General features: G+C 53.5%; 7 protein-coding genes across 7 annotated transcripts; 5 read left to right on the top strand and 2 right to left on the bottom strand.

The window, feature by feature from the left end:
- Positions 1-247: 247 nt before the first annotated feature.
- N7458_009678 (mitochondrial 37S ribosomal protein bS21m) lies at positions 248-916 on the top strand (the record flags this gene model as incomplete). Its single annotated transcript, XM_056913060.1, has 1 exon — positions 248-916. One exon carries the CDS (start codon positions 248-250, stop codon positions 914-916), a length of 669 nt encoding a protein of 222 aa, XP_056761909.1.
- Positions 917-1209: 293 nt separating this feature from the next.
- On the bottom strand, positions 1210-2497 carry N7458_009677 (uncharacterized protein; the record flags this gene model as incomplete). The annotated part of the gene is made up of 3 exons (XM_056913059.1): positions 1210-2226; positions 2288-2300; positions 2370-2497. 3 exons carry the CDS (start codon positions 2495-2497, stop codon positions 1210-1212), a joined length of 1158 nt encoding a protein of 385 aa, XP_056761908.1.
- Positions 2498-2934: 437 nt separating this feature from the next.
- N7458_009676 (glucose-6-phosphate isomerase) lies at positions 2935-4653 on the bottom strand (the record flags this gene model as incomplete). The annotated part of the gene is made up of 2 exons (XM_056913058.1): positions 2935-4096; positions 4154-4653. 2 exons carry the CDS (start codon positions 4651-4653, stop codon positions 2935-2937), a joined length of 1662 nt encoding a protein of 553 aa, XP_056761907.1.
- A 1456-nt stretch (positions 4654-6109) lies between these two features.
- N7458_009675 (uncharacterized protein) lies at positions 6110-8670 on the top strand (the record flags this gene model as incomplete). The annotated part of the gene is made up of 5 exons (XM_056913057.1): positions 6110-6128; positions 6214-6276; positions 6333-6928; positions 6990-8516; positions 8578-8670. 5 exons carry the CDS (start codon positions 6110-6112, stop codon positions 8668-8670), a joined length of 2298 nt encoding a protein of 765 aa, XP_056761906.1.
- A 712-nt stretch (positions 8671-9382) lies between these two features.
- On the top strand, positions 9383-10958 carry N7458_009674 (L-fuconate dehydratase; the record flags this gene model as incomplete). The annotated part of the gene is made up of 4 exons (XM_056913056.1): positions 9383-9427; positions 9499-9603; positions 9677-10282; positions 10356-10958. 4 exons carry the CDS (start codon positions 9383-9385, stop codon positions 10956-10958), a joined length of 1359 nt encoding a protein of 452 aa, XP_056761905.1.
- Positions 10959-11322: 364 nt separating this feature from the next.
- tim21 lies at positions 11323-12225 on the top strand (the record flags this gene model as incomplete). The annotated part of the gene is made up of 4 exons (XM_056913055.1): positions 11323-11577; positions 11686-11870; positions 11925-11979; positions 12040-12225. 4 exons carry the CDS (start codon positions 11323-11325, stop codon positions 12223-12225), a joined length of 681 nt encoding a protein of 226 aa, XP_056761904.1.
- Positions 12226-13147: 922 nt separating this feature from the next.
- N7458_009672 (galactoside o-acetyltransferase) lies at positions 13148-13557 on the top strand (the record flags this gene model as incomplete). Its single annotated transcript, XM_056913054.1, has 2 exons — positions 13148-13248; positions 13311-13557. 2 exons carry the CDS (start codon positions 13148-13150, stop codon positions 13555-13557), a joined length of 348 nt encoding a protein of 115 aa, XP_056761903.1.
- Between the last annotated feature and the right edge of the window lie 1081 nt (positions 13558-14638).

Here is a 14638-nt window from a genome sequence, read left to right as displayed (position 1 = left end):
TGAATTCTTGGTTATCGAGCTAACTGATCAAAAGGAAATAGCGACATTGAAATGTCCCCACGGCGTCAACCTTGAGCACAGCGGATGTGCACGTGATCTATAATTTCTCCCGATTTTCCAGCATCTCGACGCTCCACTCGGTTGCACCTCCACGCCAAACTCCATCTTCCACCACTCACCACCTAAAACACCAGTCTGATCACGCCAATTGACCTATCCAGGTTGATCTGACTGTTCGGACAAAACAATGGACACCCGCATCCTGGCCCGCGGCCTCCGCGCCAGGCCAACACCATGGCTTCTCAGCTCGCGCCAGCAGCAGCCCTTCGTCCTCAACACACTCCGCTACAACTCCTCAACCAGCTCGCCACAAACCCCTCCTCCTCCTTCCACCGAATCCTCCTCAGGAACTTCCACACAAACAACACCCACCACCACCGAGGACCAAACCACCCCCAAACCACAACCCACCAAGACCGTCGCCTCAGACTTCGACGAAATCCTCAACAAACTCGACCTCGGCAACCGGTCCTCCCTCAACGCCAAAGGCGAACCCCGCCGCGTCTTCGCAGACGCCGTCTCCCGCTCCGTCGGCGGTGTAGGCTCGCAGACCTTCAAAGACCGATCCGCGCAGCAGCTTGCCTCGCGCAAGTTGGAGCTCAAGCTTGGACCAACGCTGGGCCGCCAGGTCCACGTTGAGCCGGAGCGTGGTGTGGATTTGCCGTCTGCGATTCGTCAGTTGGAGATTACGTGCAGTATGAATAAGATTAAGGCGAATGCGCATGAGCAGAAGTTTCATAAGCGGAAGGGTGCGGTGCGGAAGGAGTTGCGTCGGACGAGGTGGAGGAAACTTTTCCGGTTTTCGTTCCAGGAGACTGTGAAGAAGATTCAGCGGATGCAGGCTCAGGGTTGGTAATTGCTTTGCAGTCGTCGACTCGACTGGATTGATGCGGAATTTGCTTGGTTTGTATATATACCGAGACTGGATGGGAGCTTGGGGCCCTGATACCTATTTGGGGCTGTTGTTTTTCTTTTTACATGTATCACTACCTATGGAAATTTTGATCATCTCGTTTTGTCTGCATTAGATATGGAATGCAATGATCTTATGTTGACTTGGCTGTGGTTTATACACTGTACACGATATCCTTGCTACACAAATACACACAATAACACAGATCAACCTGTCTATCCCATATTGCACACCCATCAATCCCTCTTTCCAGTGGTAAAGCCTCCGTATCCAGTCCCTCCACCACCACCAGTTCCCACACCGTTGGCAGCAGCAGAGTACCCTCCGTACCCATTGATACGCCCGCCATTACCAAAAGTCACACCAGGCCCCTTCCCATTCATAGGCGGAGCCCCCAGAATGCCATCTCCACGCCAGCCCGAGCGACCACGCAGCCGGCCCCCATTACGCTCCCAGTACAGCGCCACCAAAGCACCAATCGAAGCAGCCAGGAAGAACAAAAACAGCCGTGAGAAGAACGAGCCAGCCCCAGAGCTCTGCCCTATCCTTGACCCGCTGATATCCAAGAACGACTCCGAGGCAGGACGCTCCGGCCATCCAATGCCCGCGCCGCCCTCAACCCAGGCAACATGGAACGAGAAGGTCAGTGGCTCTCCGCGCACGACCTTCGTCCCATGGCCCGCCGTCCACGGCTCCCGCGCAGCCTGGGCAACGGTAACTGCCTCCTCGTCCTCATCAAGCGAGGCCTTCTTCGCCGCAGCCTCAAACTCCGGCGTCGAGTACGCCGTCCCGGCGACCGCGTACCCAGGCTGACCAGACTGGCCAAGTTTCCCAGCCTTGGAGGGCTGCGCCGCCGCGTCCGAGGCAACATTGTGCATGAGCATGTTCATATCCGTCCAGATATGCAGGTGGCTAAGCTGCAGAGTACCCTGCAGCGCGATGGTGATCGGGGTGAACGGAGGGCCATTCTCACTCAGCGCCGCGAGCGAGTCGACCTCGCCGGACGCGGGGTCAGTGTCGGTGCGGTCCTTTGGCGCGGTGTTGCTGGGTGTTAGGGGGCTTGTTGGAATACGGCAGGTCATGGGGACGTCGGAGTGGACGTAGAATTCGAGGAGGTGGTAGAGCGAGTCGGAAAGGGAAGGGATTGTGCATTTTATTGTTTCGGAGGTTCCGTAGTGGAGGGATAGGGGGCGTGAGGTCTCGTTGCAGGTTACAAAGGGGATCCATTGGAGTTTCCCTAGGTCATCGGTTATCTATTGTTGTTGTTAGTTGTGGCCCCTCGGTATTTGGCTTCAGGAGTTGTTTGGCGCATACATGTTCACCTTCCCTGTACACACGAATAAATTGTCAGCATTGATATGATTAATATCACCCAAGATTGCTGAGAACAACTGACATCGTCCGATTGAGACAAGATACGGGAATCTCCTCCCCCAGTCTGTATCCCTCCCCGCTGGTGGCGCTGGTTCTCCCCGCTGTTGACCCCATTGGCAACAGCGCGCCCGCAAGGGCCAGCAAGGCCATTCGAGGGGTAAGGCGACTCAATGAGCGCGGAGCAGTCATGCTGGCAGCTTCTATGGCTCTTGCAATATGCGTGAGCTGCCCCGCGGTGGCGAGTTGATGAAGTGAAGGAGGCGACGCGGAGAAGACACGGAGTTCTTTTCTGCCCGCCGCGGCTTGCGGAGTGTGGCTTGGCTTGATCAACATCCCTTCAACCAACGATTAACCAAACCGATGTCTTACTTGCAACACACAGAAAATCGACCGAGGAACCGGTCGCATTTCCCGAGTCTTTTGTTTACGAAGAAAGAGCCCCGACTAACTGAATAGCATTCGAATTTTGTATGGAAAAGAGGATAAAAGGATAAAGAGATCAAAGAAATCGTTCGTTGCTCATCACAGCCGCCTCGCATCCTCCACAAGGGATCAATGCAAGCCTATTTATAAGAAAGAAAAGCACTCTAGGCCAGGTTGGCCTTGGCCTTGAAGGCCAACAGCAGACCGCTGGTAGAGCTGTCGTGGTCGCCACCCTCGCCAGGGGTCTCCAGCTCCTTCTGGATGTTCTTGGCAAGGACCTTGCCCAGCTCGACACCCCACTGGTCGAAGGAGTTGATGTTCCAGATGGCACCCTCGGTGAAGGTGACGTGCTCGTAGTAGGTGATCAGAGCACCCAGAGTAGCGGGAGTGATCTTCTGGGCCAAGATGGAGGTGGTAGGGCGGTTACCCAGGAAGGTCTTGTGGGAGACGAGGTTGTCGGCGGCACCCTCGGCCTTGACTTGCTCGGGGGTCTTACCGACCATCAGGGCCTCGGACTGAGCGAGGAAGTTGGAAGCCAGCATGCGCTGGTGCTTACCACCCTCAACGGGGTTGTGCGACTCGGCGGCCATCAGGAAGTCCGCGGGGATGAGCTTGGTGCCCTGGTGCAACAGCTGGAAGAAGCTGTGCTGGGCGTTGGTGGCGGGCTCACCGAACAGGATGGGACCGGTGGTGTACTTGACATACTCGCCAGAGCGGGTGATGGCCTTGCCGTTGCTCTCCATGGACAGCTGCTGCAGGTAGGCAGGGAAGCGGTGCAGGTACTGGTCGAACGGAGCAACCAGGTGGGTCTGGGCACCGAAGAAGTCACTGTACCAGACGCTCAGCAGACCACCGATGGCGGGGATGTTCTGCTCCAGGGGGGTCTCGCGGAAGTGCTTGTCCATAGCGTGGGCACCGGCGAGGAACTGGTGGAAGTTGTCGTAGCCGATGTACAGAGCCACGGACAGACCGATGGCACTCCACACGGAGTATCGGCCACCAACCCAGGACTCGAAGCCGAACATGTTCTTGCTGTCAATGCCGAACATGGTGACCTCGGCTTCATTGGTCGAGAGGGCGACGAAGTGCTTCGCAATGTGGGCATCATCCTTGGCGGTCTGCAGGAACCAGGACTTAGCAGTGTTGGCGTTGGTGGTAGTCTCAGCAGTGGTGAAGGTCTTGGAGGCAATGAGGAACAGGGTGGTCTCGGGATCAGAGTCCTTGAGGGCCTCAACAATGTGAGTGCCGTCAATGTTGGAGACGAAGTGAAGCTTCAGGTCCGGGTGGCCGTAAGGCTTCAGGGCCTCGGTGACCATGACGGGGCCGCTAGAAGAGGGCTCGTTAGCTACGTCATTGGAGAGACAAAAAAAAGAGAGGTCTTACAGATCCGAACCACCGATACCGATGTTGATGATAGTGTTGATCTTCTTGCCAGTGTAACCCTTCCACTCACCGCTGCGGACCTGCTCAGAGAACTCCTTCATGTGCTCCAGAACAGCGTTGACATCCTCGACGACGCTCTTGCCATCGACCTGCATAGGCTCATTGGAGGTGTTGCGCAGAGCCGCATGGTAGACAGCCCGGTCCTCGGTGAAGTTGATGTGGTCACCGCGGAACATGGCATCGCGGAGCTCCTCAACACCAGCCTCCTTGGCCAGCTTCACCAGCAGAGCCAAAGTCTCCTCGGTGAGGAAGTTCTTGGAGAAATCGAACAAAATGTCGGCATTGTCGACGGTGTTGGCAAAGGTGCGGCTGAACTTCTCGAAGCGCTTAGGGTCCTTCTGGAAGTACTCCTTCAGGACAATGTTACGGCCCAGAGTGGTGTGGTGCTCCTGGAGCTCCTTCCAGGCATTGAGATCGGAGGCCTGCGCGAAAGCAGGCATGATGACAGTGATAAACCTGTATACGCGCCGAGGTTAGCGCGGGGCAGCCAAAGGAGGAGGGAAGCGACAGCTTTAAAGACGAGAGCAAGGAGACATACGTAACACAAACGGAGTATCACAGGGGGTCAGGGAGGGGAATTTGACTTGAAAGGTCTAGGAGAAGAGGAAGAAGAAAAGAAAAAAGAAGATGGCGTCAATTGTTCGGCGTGTTGGGGTCCGGCGGAGGGACGTGGGGCAGGGAGCATCATCATTGCCGCATTCGGGCTGGTCTGGAGCGGGTTACTTTTCTAATAATCTCTTTCTCTATCAAGGCTGTTATTATGATTATTTAGCCGTGCATATTTCAATTCGTAACCGAAATCACTCATCCTTCTGTCGGTTAACAAAATACTCTGAATTGGAATCCTATAACGACCTACTTTGCTGACATGAGAGGTAGAGTAGACTGCTTACTCTACCCCTCCGCCCCCTCCTTCGGTACTCCAGAATATCAAGATCTTGAGCTTATGCCAACATATTCAATGCTCCAGTGTGATACTCTGTGCTCATTTTCCGTCCCATTGACCGGGTCCCAAATCAGAACAATACTGAAACAATGACCAAGGTGCATTCCCCGGCCATCCGAAAATAGGCTAACGACCAGTCCACGGGCCAGGAACCCCCACTAAACACCGGACGGTGCTCCTCCGACGAGAGGTCGGATGACCTGCAAAATAGCCTGGGGCTAATTTGTCCAGATGGATATTTTTCCAGAGAGTCCAGCCAACCTGCCCGTCGATGCTTAACAATTGATCGAGTCCGGGCTCTGGATTCTGGATAAATTAGCGTCATAGATGGTCTCGTTCACCCGTTAGCAGCCGATGGTCCTATTCGCTGATGACCATGGCCATCACGAAAAAAGAAAAAGCATATCATAGTCTCAATATACCCTAATGTCGAGTAGAGAGCCATGGGAAATAGATGAGTATGCGATAGGTACATACCTAAGGTAGGGCTTTGTTAATTATTTAATTTACTGAATAGTCAAGTAGAGTATGCAGGATATGTGGTCAGTTTCCTTCTATTCTTGACATTTGCGCCTTTCGTTGCAATTGTTATGAGCAACCAATAAATTAATGGAAATATGGACCATAACCACAGGCATGACATATGTGATTAGGTCTAGAGACCACTGTAGATTGAATGGTCATTGATTAGATCTGGAATGTGTCTGGCTCCGTTGTCCAGTGCTGTACTTCCAACTCTACCGCCAATTGCCAAGATCGACGCACGGACCCGAGCATCAAATCCGCAACTGACAACTTTCTTCCCTCCACACGCGCGCAGCTGGACCAGCTGGACCATTTCAACCCCGGGCCTTTTTCAACTTCATTCCTCATCTCAATAAAGTCTCTGCAGACGACTCACTCCAATCGCAGAAGATCTTCCGCCCCGCGCGGCCCAAAGCGCCTTCACCATGTATAATCCTTACCAACGTGAGCTTGCGCCTCCAAACCCGCCACTTGCGGTTCTGCTTGATCTACGTCGCGATGCGAATGCAATGCTAACTCAAATATCTAGCTTCGGGTATGTACGGCAGGGCTCCCGACTATGGGTCCTACCCCGGTGCGCCCCCGGGCATGGGTAAGTTAAAACTGAAGGTCCCCAACACACGGAGCATCATGACTGACCAGCTTCAGCGCCTCCTCCAGGGATGGCCGCGCCGGGAACTGCTGCTCCCCCAGGCATGCAGCAGAACAATAACCAGCAACCTGGTCGCCCCGGCGGCTTCCCGGCCAATTTCCAACCACCCCCGAACATGCCCAACATCAACTTCTCCGCGCCCGTCATTCGCCTGGGTACCTCTGGCCCCGCAAAGCCTGCTGCCCCCGATATGGGTCGTGAACGAGGACCAGACGGCCCGGGGCGACGCCCGGGCTTGGGATCATCTGGTATGGATGACCGACGCCACCATGGCCGCGATGCGATGATGCAGCTTCAACCGCCTACACGTGATGAAATTGTGCGCACACTGTTTGTTGGAGGCATTACCGAGGGCGTGGGTGGCGATGATGGCATTGAGCGCATCCTACGGTCTGCGGGTAACCTGAGACGGTGGATTCGGGCTACAGATGCAGACGAAAAGCCTTGTCGATTCGGCTTTGCTGAATTTGAAGACCCGGAGAGCCTCGAGGTGGCCGTGGAAGTGCTGAAGGAGGTTGAAGTTCCTGTGAAGCGCCAGGCACCACGTGCAGAGGGCGAGGAAAAGCAAGAAGTGGAGAAAAGCACCCTTTTGGTATGTCTGAATTCCTCCGTTGCCGAGGCGTTGAGACGCCACTTACTAACTACGCTGCTAGGTTGTTGTGGACGAAAGCACTATGACCTATCTAGAGCAGTTCGAAGCTTCTCGCGGCGAGAGGGACCCCAAGGCGCTCCAGGCGCGATTTGATGCTGCTCGCGACAATCTGAAGAATGTTCTCTCCGAGCTCTTCCACCCTGCCAGCCCGACCCAAAAGGAAGAAATTTCTGGAGTCGACCGGGAAGGCGATATCGAGATGAAGGAGGGCGAGACCGCGAAGGACGGAGAGGTGGTTACGATCCCTATCACCATCGAAGATGAACTGGCCGACATTCCCCCGGAGATGCGCGAGAATGTTGCCAAGGAGATTGCGGCGTTCCGTGATCGTAGTAACCGCCGAGATATTGAACGCCTGCGCCGGGAGGAGGAGATCGAATCTATGGAGCGTGCTCGAAACTCCGGCTCACGTATCAGCCGTCTTGGTTCGCCTCCTGCCTCAGCTCCCAGTGGGCCTGCGGGCGGTGCGAACGGCATTCCTCTAGGCCCCCGTGGTGACCGTAACTTGCCCAATGCCCCGTCTGGACCCAAAGGATTCGGTGTGCAGATTCCCAAGGACTACCAGAAGGGCGTGTCGTTTGTAAATGGCGGTGCCATCAATGGATCTCAAGTCTATATTGATCGAGAGGACGAGGACGGTGATGCAAGTGATGAAGAGCTGGAACGCCGCCGTCAGGCCAAGCGTGACGCCGAGCAAGAAAAGCAATTCCTTGACCAGGAGCGCCGCTGGCTCAACCGCGAGCGAAGCCGAACCGCCGCCTTGGAACGTGAGAAGAAGCGAGACAAGGAGGAAGATGGGAAGCTGCAGGCCGCCCATGACGAAATGGAGAAGCGCCTTATGGAATGGGATGACAATGTGGAGGCTAGTCGCAAGGCAAACGAGTATTACGCTGATCGTGGCGCTTGGCTTCGGAGCCGCGCTGTGTTCCGCGCCCGTGAGGTCAGCATGGACGAGGCTGACCGCGCCGCCGAGGAGCGCGAGCTTGCTCAGACCGCCAAGCGACAGGAGCAGGCCCGCGGGCTGGCTGACGATTTCCTTGCTCGTCAAGCCCAGGAACTGGAGGTTCGTGCCCAGGCACCGGCCCCCAGCGAGGAAGAGCCCCAGCGGTTCAAGCTGTCCCTTGGCGCTGCAGCACAGAAGGCCCAGGCCGCCACCGGCCGCCGCACCGTTGCCGAAGTCGAAGGTCTACTGGAGGATGAGGAGGAGCCAGCCGGCACGACCCGCCGCCAGCTTATCCCGATCAAGTTCGACTCCGCTGCCGAAGCTGCCGGACTCTCGGACGAGGAGCGTGCCCAGGCCGCGCGCCAATTGGCAGCCGAGATCCCGACCGACAAGGAGGGACTGTGGAAGTGGCAGATCAAGTGGGAGTTTGTGGACGAGGCTGTTATCAGCGACCAGATCAAACCATTTGTGGAGAAGAAGATCGTCGAGTATCTGGGTGTGCAGGAGCAGATGCTGGTGGATGTTGTGGAGGAGCATGTGCGCAAGCATGGCTCTCCTCAGGAGCTGGTGGAGCAATTGGAGATGGTAAGTTATTTGCGTTTTGGTCTGCTGTGTATATGACATTGCTAAACATCTACCTCTATAGGCACTGGACGATGAAGCCGAAGTGCTGGTTCGCAAGCTCTGGCGCATGCTCATCTTCTTCTCCGAGAGCGAGAAGCGTGGTCTGTCCGGATAAGGGCACAATGCTGCAGCTTGTCGATCAGGAACCGAATGATCTACTTCCTACTTGGGCTCGGAAAAGAACCGCATCGGATAATATTGAAAGCGCATACATATCACTATACAGTGCCCTCCTTCTTTCCATTCTGCAAAATTTGTATTAAACAAGTAAACCATGTAGGCATTACTGTCAAGGATCATAACCGCCTCGTTGGCATCAGCCAATCCACTATTTGCAGTGTCGTGAAATTACCCTATCTGCCGTAAACGAGTTGCGCATCCCCAGAATCGCGGAGCTACTCCGACTGCTGCGACAGACCTGTGATTGGTGGAGAAACCCATTTCCCCGTTTCCGGTATACTCCCACCAATCAGACTGTACAATGCCTCGAGTGGAGGAGGGGCGAGGGCAAACTGCGGGCGGCGCGGGGGGTCACAGGCTCTCAATGGGCCTCTATATACGGGCCACCGTCGCAGTTTTTCCTGTTCTTCCGTTGTAATTTTGTCAGTGCATTTTTTTCTTCTTCTTATATACCCCTCAATCCCGCCAATCCTATCATTAGTCCTGGTGCAACGCCCTTCCTCGCGCATAGATCTGTTTGGAAGTCCACCCCGCGATTCTAGTCCGAACACCGTGTTTCCTGCCATTGAGTGTGCAAGATCTCGGTAAACAGTCTCCAATTGATTCGGAAAAAGCTTGATTATTGTCGTCTTCGAACTATCTTCACCATGGTTAAGATCACTGGCTTCACCACGCGGGATGTGCGGTTTCCGGTATGTCAACCCTATCCCGAGTTTCGGCTCTACGCCATTGCCAGGCACCGTTGCTAAACTCCCTATTCCAGACCTCGCTCGACAAGACTGGCTCTGATGCCATGAACGCTGCTGGTGACTACTCTGCCGCCTACTGCATCATCTACACAGACTCCGACTACAAGGGTCACGGCATGGTACGTCGCAAATGCGTCATTTCCCCGCCGTCTATGATCTTCACAAATCTGCTAACACAATTGCCCATTCTAGACCTTCACTATCGGCCGTGGCAATGAAATCGTCTGCGCTGCCATCTCCCTCCTGGCCCCGCTCATCGTTGGCAAGGACCTCGACGAGCTCACCGCTGACTGGGGCAAGACCTGGCGCTACCTGGTCTCCGACAGCCAGCTGCGCTGGATCGGCCCCGAGAAGGGTGTCATCCACCTGGCTCTGGGTGCCGTTGTCAACGCCCTTTGGGATCTCTGGGCCAAGACCCTGGGTAAGCCTGTCTGGCGCATTGTCGCCGACATGACCCCTGAGGAGTTCGTGCGCTGCATTGACTTCCGCTACATCACCGATGCTATTACCCCCGAAGAGGCGCTGGCCATGCTCAAGGAGATTGAGGGTGGTAAGCAGGATCGTATCAAGGAGGCTGAGGCTAGCCAGGCTGTGCCTGCGTATACCACCAGTGCTGGCTGGTTGGGCTACAGTGAGGAGAAGCTGAAGAAGCTGCTTGACGAGAGTGTTGCACAGGGATACAAGCACTTCAAGCTGAAGGTTGGTGGTAGTCTTGAGGATGACAAGCGGCGCTTGAAGATTGCGCGTGAGGCTATCGGGTATGATAAGGGTAACATTTTGATGGTGGATGCTAACCAGGTAAGCAACACAGCTCACTGAAGCTACTTACAATCCTTGAGAAGGCCGAAACTAACATATTCCTCTTCAATAGGTCTGGTCCGTCCCCGAGGCCATCACCTGGATGCAAGAACTCGCCCAGTTCAAGCCCTGGTTCATCGAAGAGCCCACCTCCCCCGATGACATCCTCGGCCACGCCGCCATCCGCAAGGCCCTCGCCAACACCCCCCACGGCACCGTCGGTGTCGCCACCGGCGAAATGTGCCAGAACCGCGTCATCTTCAAGCAGCTCCTGCAAGCCGGTGCCCTGACCGTCCTCCAGCCCGACGCCTGCCGTGTCGGTGGTGTGAACGAAGTCCTCGCCATCCTCCTGCTGGCCCGCAAGTTCAACATCCCCATCGTCCCCCACTCTGGCGGTGTCGGTCTGCCCGAGTACACACAGCACCTGAGCACGATCGATTACGTCGTTGTCTCGGGTAAGAAGAGTGTGTTGGAGTATGTGGATCACTTGCACGAGCACTTCGTGCACCCGTCTAGTGTGAAGGATGGATACTATGTTACCCCCATGGAGCCTGGGTATAGTGTGGAGATGAAGCCTGAGAGCATGGATGAGTTCTCATTCCCTGGCGAGGAGGGTAAGAGTTGGTGGCGCTCGGAGGAGGCTAAGGTTATCTTGGAGGGTCCTCGCATCGTTTAGAGGCGAGGGATGAGCATTATGATGTCTTTACGTGTTTTCATGTCCATAGCTTTGTTTTATAAAATTTGATTACTTTTCTTGCATCTGACAACATGAGACGGGGAGCGTCATGGTTGCTATTTAGAAGACGAAGCCCCTACAAATACCGGACAAGAGGATCAAAAGATTAGGTATTTAGAAGCTTTCGTAAGTCCTACATGCAGTGTTCCATACAAATATTCTCAGCCAATCATCTGCGGAATCCACCCCCAAGCATCGGCAAATACTGTAGCCAGGGCACGTGAGCTTTCTCCACTCCGCTGCTATCGTTATCGACCTGCGATATCCTCGCGAAGCCCAGAACATCTTCAACCACAACCACGCCATGAATCCACAGTGCTTACGAGCTCTGCCACGAGCATCCTCCCGCGCATCAGTCCCCCTGCGCCATCCACCCCGCCCGGAGCTCACTCGACTCTACGCCACACAGACCGGCCCGAAGCTGAAGCGGAGAAACATCACAGTCCTCTCAGACGATGGGCGATACGAGTGGGGTGAGCTAAGTGGGCGGGAGAAGGTTTCACGAGCGACACAGCAGTCATTCAATTTCGTGGTGGTGTTGGCCGGTGCTGTCCTCACGGTATGAATTACTGTATAACCCAACTCTGTCCTGGCCCAAGTGTCGTGGAGCCTAGCTAGGGCTCGGAGAAATTCTGAGCAAGTGCTAACTGGTAGCGGTCTTAATTAGGGCGGTGTCTTTTACCTTCTTTACACAGATGTTATTTCGCCGAATAGTCGGACGTGGCAGTATGAGAAGGCTGTTGAGCGTGTCAAGGATGATGCACGGTGCATAAAGGTGCTGGGTGATCGGAGGGAGATTAGGGCGTTTGGGGAGACGACGAATAGTCGCTGGGCGCGGAATCGGCCTATTGCGTGAGTATTGCGAGATGCGATTTGAGAACCTGGAAACTAATGTGAGTCGGGTAGTTCCACGATTGAAAAGGACCGGCTCGGCCGTGAGCATCTTCGGATGAATTTCCACGTATGGCACCCAGACTGATACCCCGTGTCTACCAAGTGCTTGAACTAACTCTGTTTCCAGGTTGAGGGTCCGCTTAACTCCGGCGTCGTCTTCGTGCATATGATCAAGCCCTTGGAGAAGAATGAGTGGGAGTATCAGCTTCTTGCTCTCGATGTGAAAGGACATTCTCGTATTATCCTGGAGAAAGCTGCCGAAAAGCCTAGTGTGGCCAGCTCACTGAAGCTCTTTGGCATTCAGTGGCGCTGAGTCGCGTTCGACTTTTTCCATTCAACCTCTCTCGTCAATCACTTCGCATATTCGCAGTGCCTTGCGACGCGCTTGAAAAGTTCGACTCGTCATTGAGTGAGCTTAGGGAGCATGTACCGGGGAATCTTCATCAATATTCAGAACGGTGCACTTCCTTTTTTCGACTCGCGCATATTTTTGTACTTTTAAAGCAGGCCACTAGCCGCCCAGTCATGAGCTTTGACACACTTGATGTATCATACATTCTGTTACAACTGGCTCGACGTCGTTGTACTGCCCAAAATCGAGGCACAATCAAAGAAATACCCACTCATTTCTGGTGGTCTTCACAATGGTAGCGTAATATTCCGTTTCCGCGCCATAGCCTTGGCTATTTTGGATGTCGCTTCATCTCGATCGACCTCGAAACCACTCGGGTCATTTCACTCCTTTTGAGTGAGAGCATTTATGGAAGACATTCAATTCCTTTGAGAGCACCAAGAGGGTGATATGCTGGGAGCAAAGCTTTCCAGAGCCCGACTGATGAAGAACACTTGCTACGAGAAAGTAGCCTAACACTCTTATCTAGAAACAGAGACGATTATCCTGGCTTCCTGCTTAGCCCTGATTACTCAAATGAGCCGCCAGATGGCTTGACAAGGTGACAAAAGTACAAAAGCCAATGGTCCATTAGGCATTGAGATTAGGCCGAGCGCAAGGGCTTGATCTGCGGTCAGACTCATTAGGGTCTGAAAGATCTTCCCCACGATCTTGTTTCCCCACCTCCACCAGTCTGTGCCCAGAATTTTTTTTTTCAGATGAGGAAGTTCTTTCTATTTGTAGGTAAGTACTACCACGAATATTGAGTTGACCAATTTTTAATATTACCATACTTGGCAAGACAGTCACTCCTATATTTTCCATTTCACTCTAGCAAAAAGCCATGGCGTCAAATGACGCGGGTTACATTGCAAATACAATCATCAACAGCGATATACCAGTGCCATGGTGCGAGGAGTTTGAAAAGATGATCAACGGCAAGAAGTCTGTCCATGACCTGGCAGATTTAAGAGGTAGACATGCTGACAGAAACCCTTGTTTTCCAGCTTCACGACGTCAAATTCGGAAAAGCTCATGGAATACAAGCTTTTAACACTTCGAAAGCTGAACGAATTCAATGATGTATCTATACCAGAAAACAGCACACTCGCTTCATTGAAGAATAGACGCATGGCGGTAGCCAAGCGAATGCTCGGCCGGGTTGGCAAGAACGCAAGTATCGAGCAGTCATTCTTTGTGACATGGGGGTGTAACACCATCCTCGGTGATGATGTCTATATCAATCGCGAGTGAGTCCCTCTCCCGTACCCATCAGATACATCACAGCCACTGACAAGCCGATATTGGTAGGTAAGTGCAGACGACAAGTTACCAGTGTCATACTAACTCGGCACGAACAATCTCCGCAGCGTCTCGATCTACGACAATTCCCTCGTTGAAATAGGCGATCGTGTTCTGATTGGACCAGGTGTTTGTATATGTACGGGTACACATGCAATCGATGCCAAGTCACGCCAGGAAAATGAGGGTACATCATTTGCACTTCCGATCATAATTGAGTCAGACTGTTGGATAGGTGGGAGAGCGACGATTCTACCTGGTGTACGCATCGGAAAAGGGACCACGATAGCGGCTGGAGCCATCGTAACGAAAGATGTTGAATCGGGGTGTCTTGCGGGAGGAGTGCCCGCAAAGATTATTCGTAGACTTGATTAGGATTATGAGGACCTGGATATTAGGATTGGGATATAGCTAGGATAGCGTTGATCTCTCGTTTGAGGCTGAGATGAGTGTGCGCTCTGTGTATAGGCTACCGTTGCGTTTCGCATCGAGTGGACAGTCTAATATGATCTCGCAACACCGGGGCTTTTTTGGGCAGTAAGCCGCAGAAACTTTTTAAGATTTGATATAAACTATTATTGATGGATGATTCTTTGTTCCGAGGTTGAAAGCCGTCAAAAACATCGTTGTGCGTTTAGTGGTATCGTTTGCTAGGCATACTTATTATGACAAGCAATCTAAGGCGATAGACAGATTCACATGAATGATATCGGAGATGCGTTGGATGGAAAGAAGGTACTCTATTTATCAGAATCGTATACTTGATTTATGTAGTACTTCATTGCCACACTTTTTGTGCACCAAACATGCTTGGCACGTGCCAGAGGCAAAATTACGGTATGGTAATATTTGCAAATCTAGGCGGTGTGTTACGGAGTGCTACGGAGTGCCCTTGGCCGATCTACCGCCGACTCGGGGGGCGGCAGAAGTGCAAATTACAGGGCCAGGGTCTCCGGTCTCGACTTCGACCACGTTCGCCGTTCCCGAAATACTTCATTTCGGCTTCTTTCTCACTGCTCTTCGAGACTTGCCC

Source organism: Penicillium daleae (assembly GCF_028827525.1).
Source record: "Penicillium daleae strain IBT 16125 chromosome Unknown utg000008l_segment0_segment0, whole genome shotgun sequence".
NCBI classification, from domain to species: domain Eukaryota; kingdom Fungi; phylum Ascomycota; class Eurotiomycetes; order Eurotiales; family Aspergillaceae; genus Penicillium; species Penicillium daleae.
The sequence above is the reverse complement of the archived record's forward strand: the minus strand, read 5'-3'. Positions and strand labels throughout refer to the sequence as shown.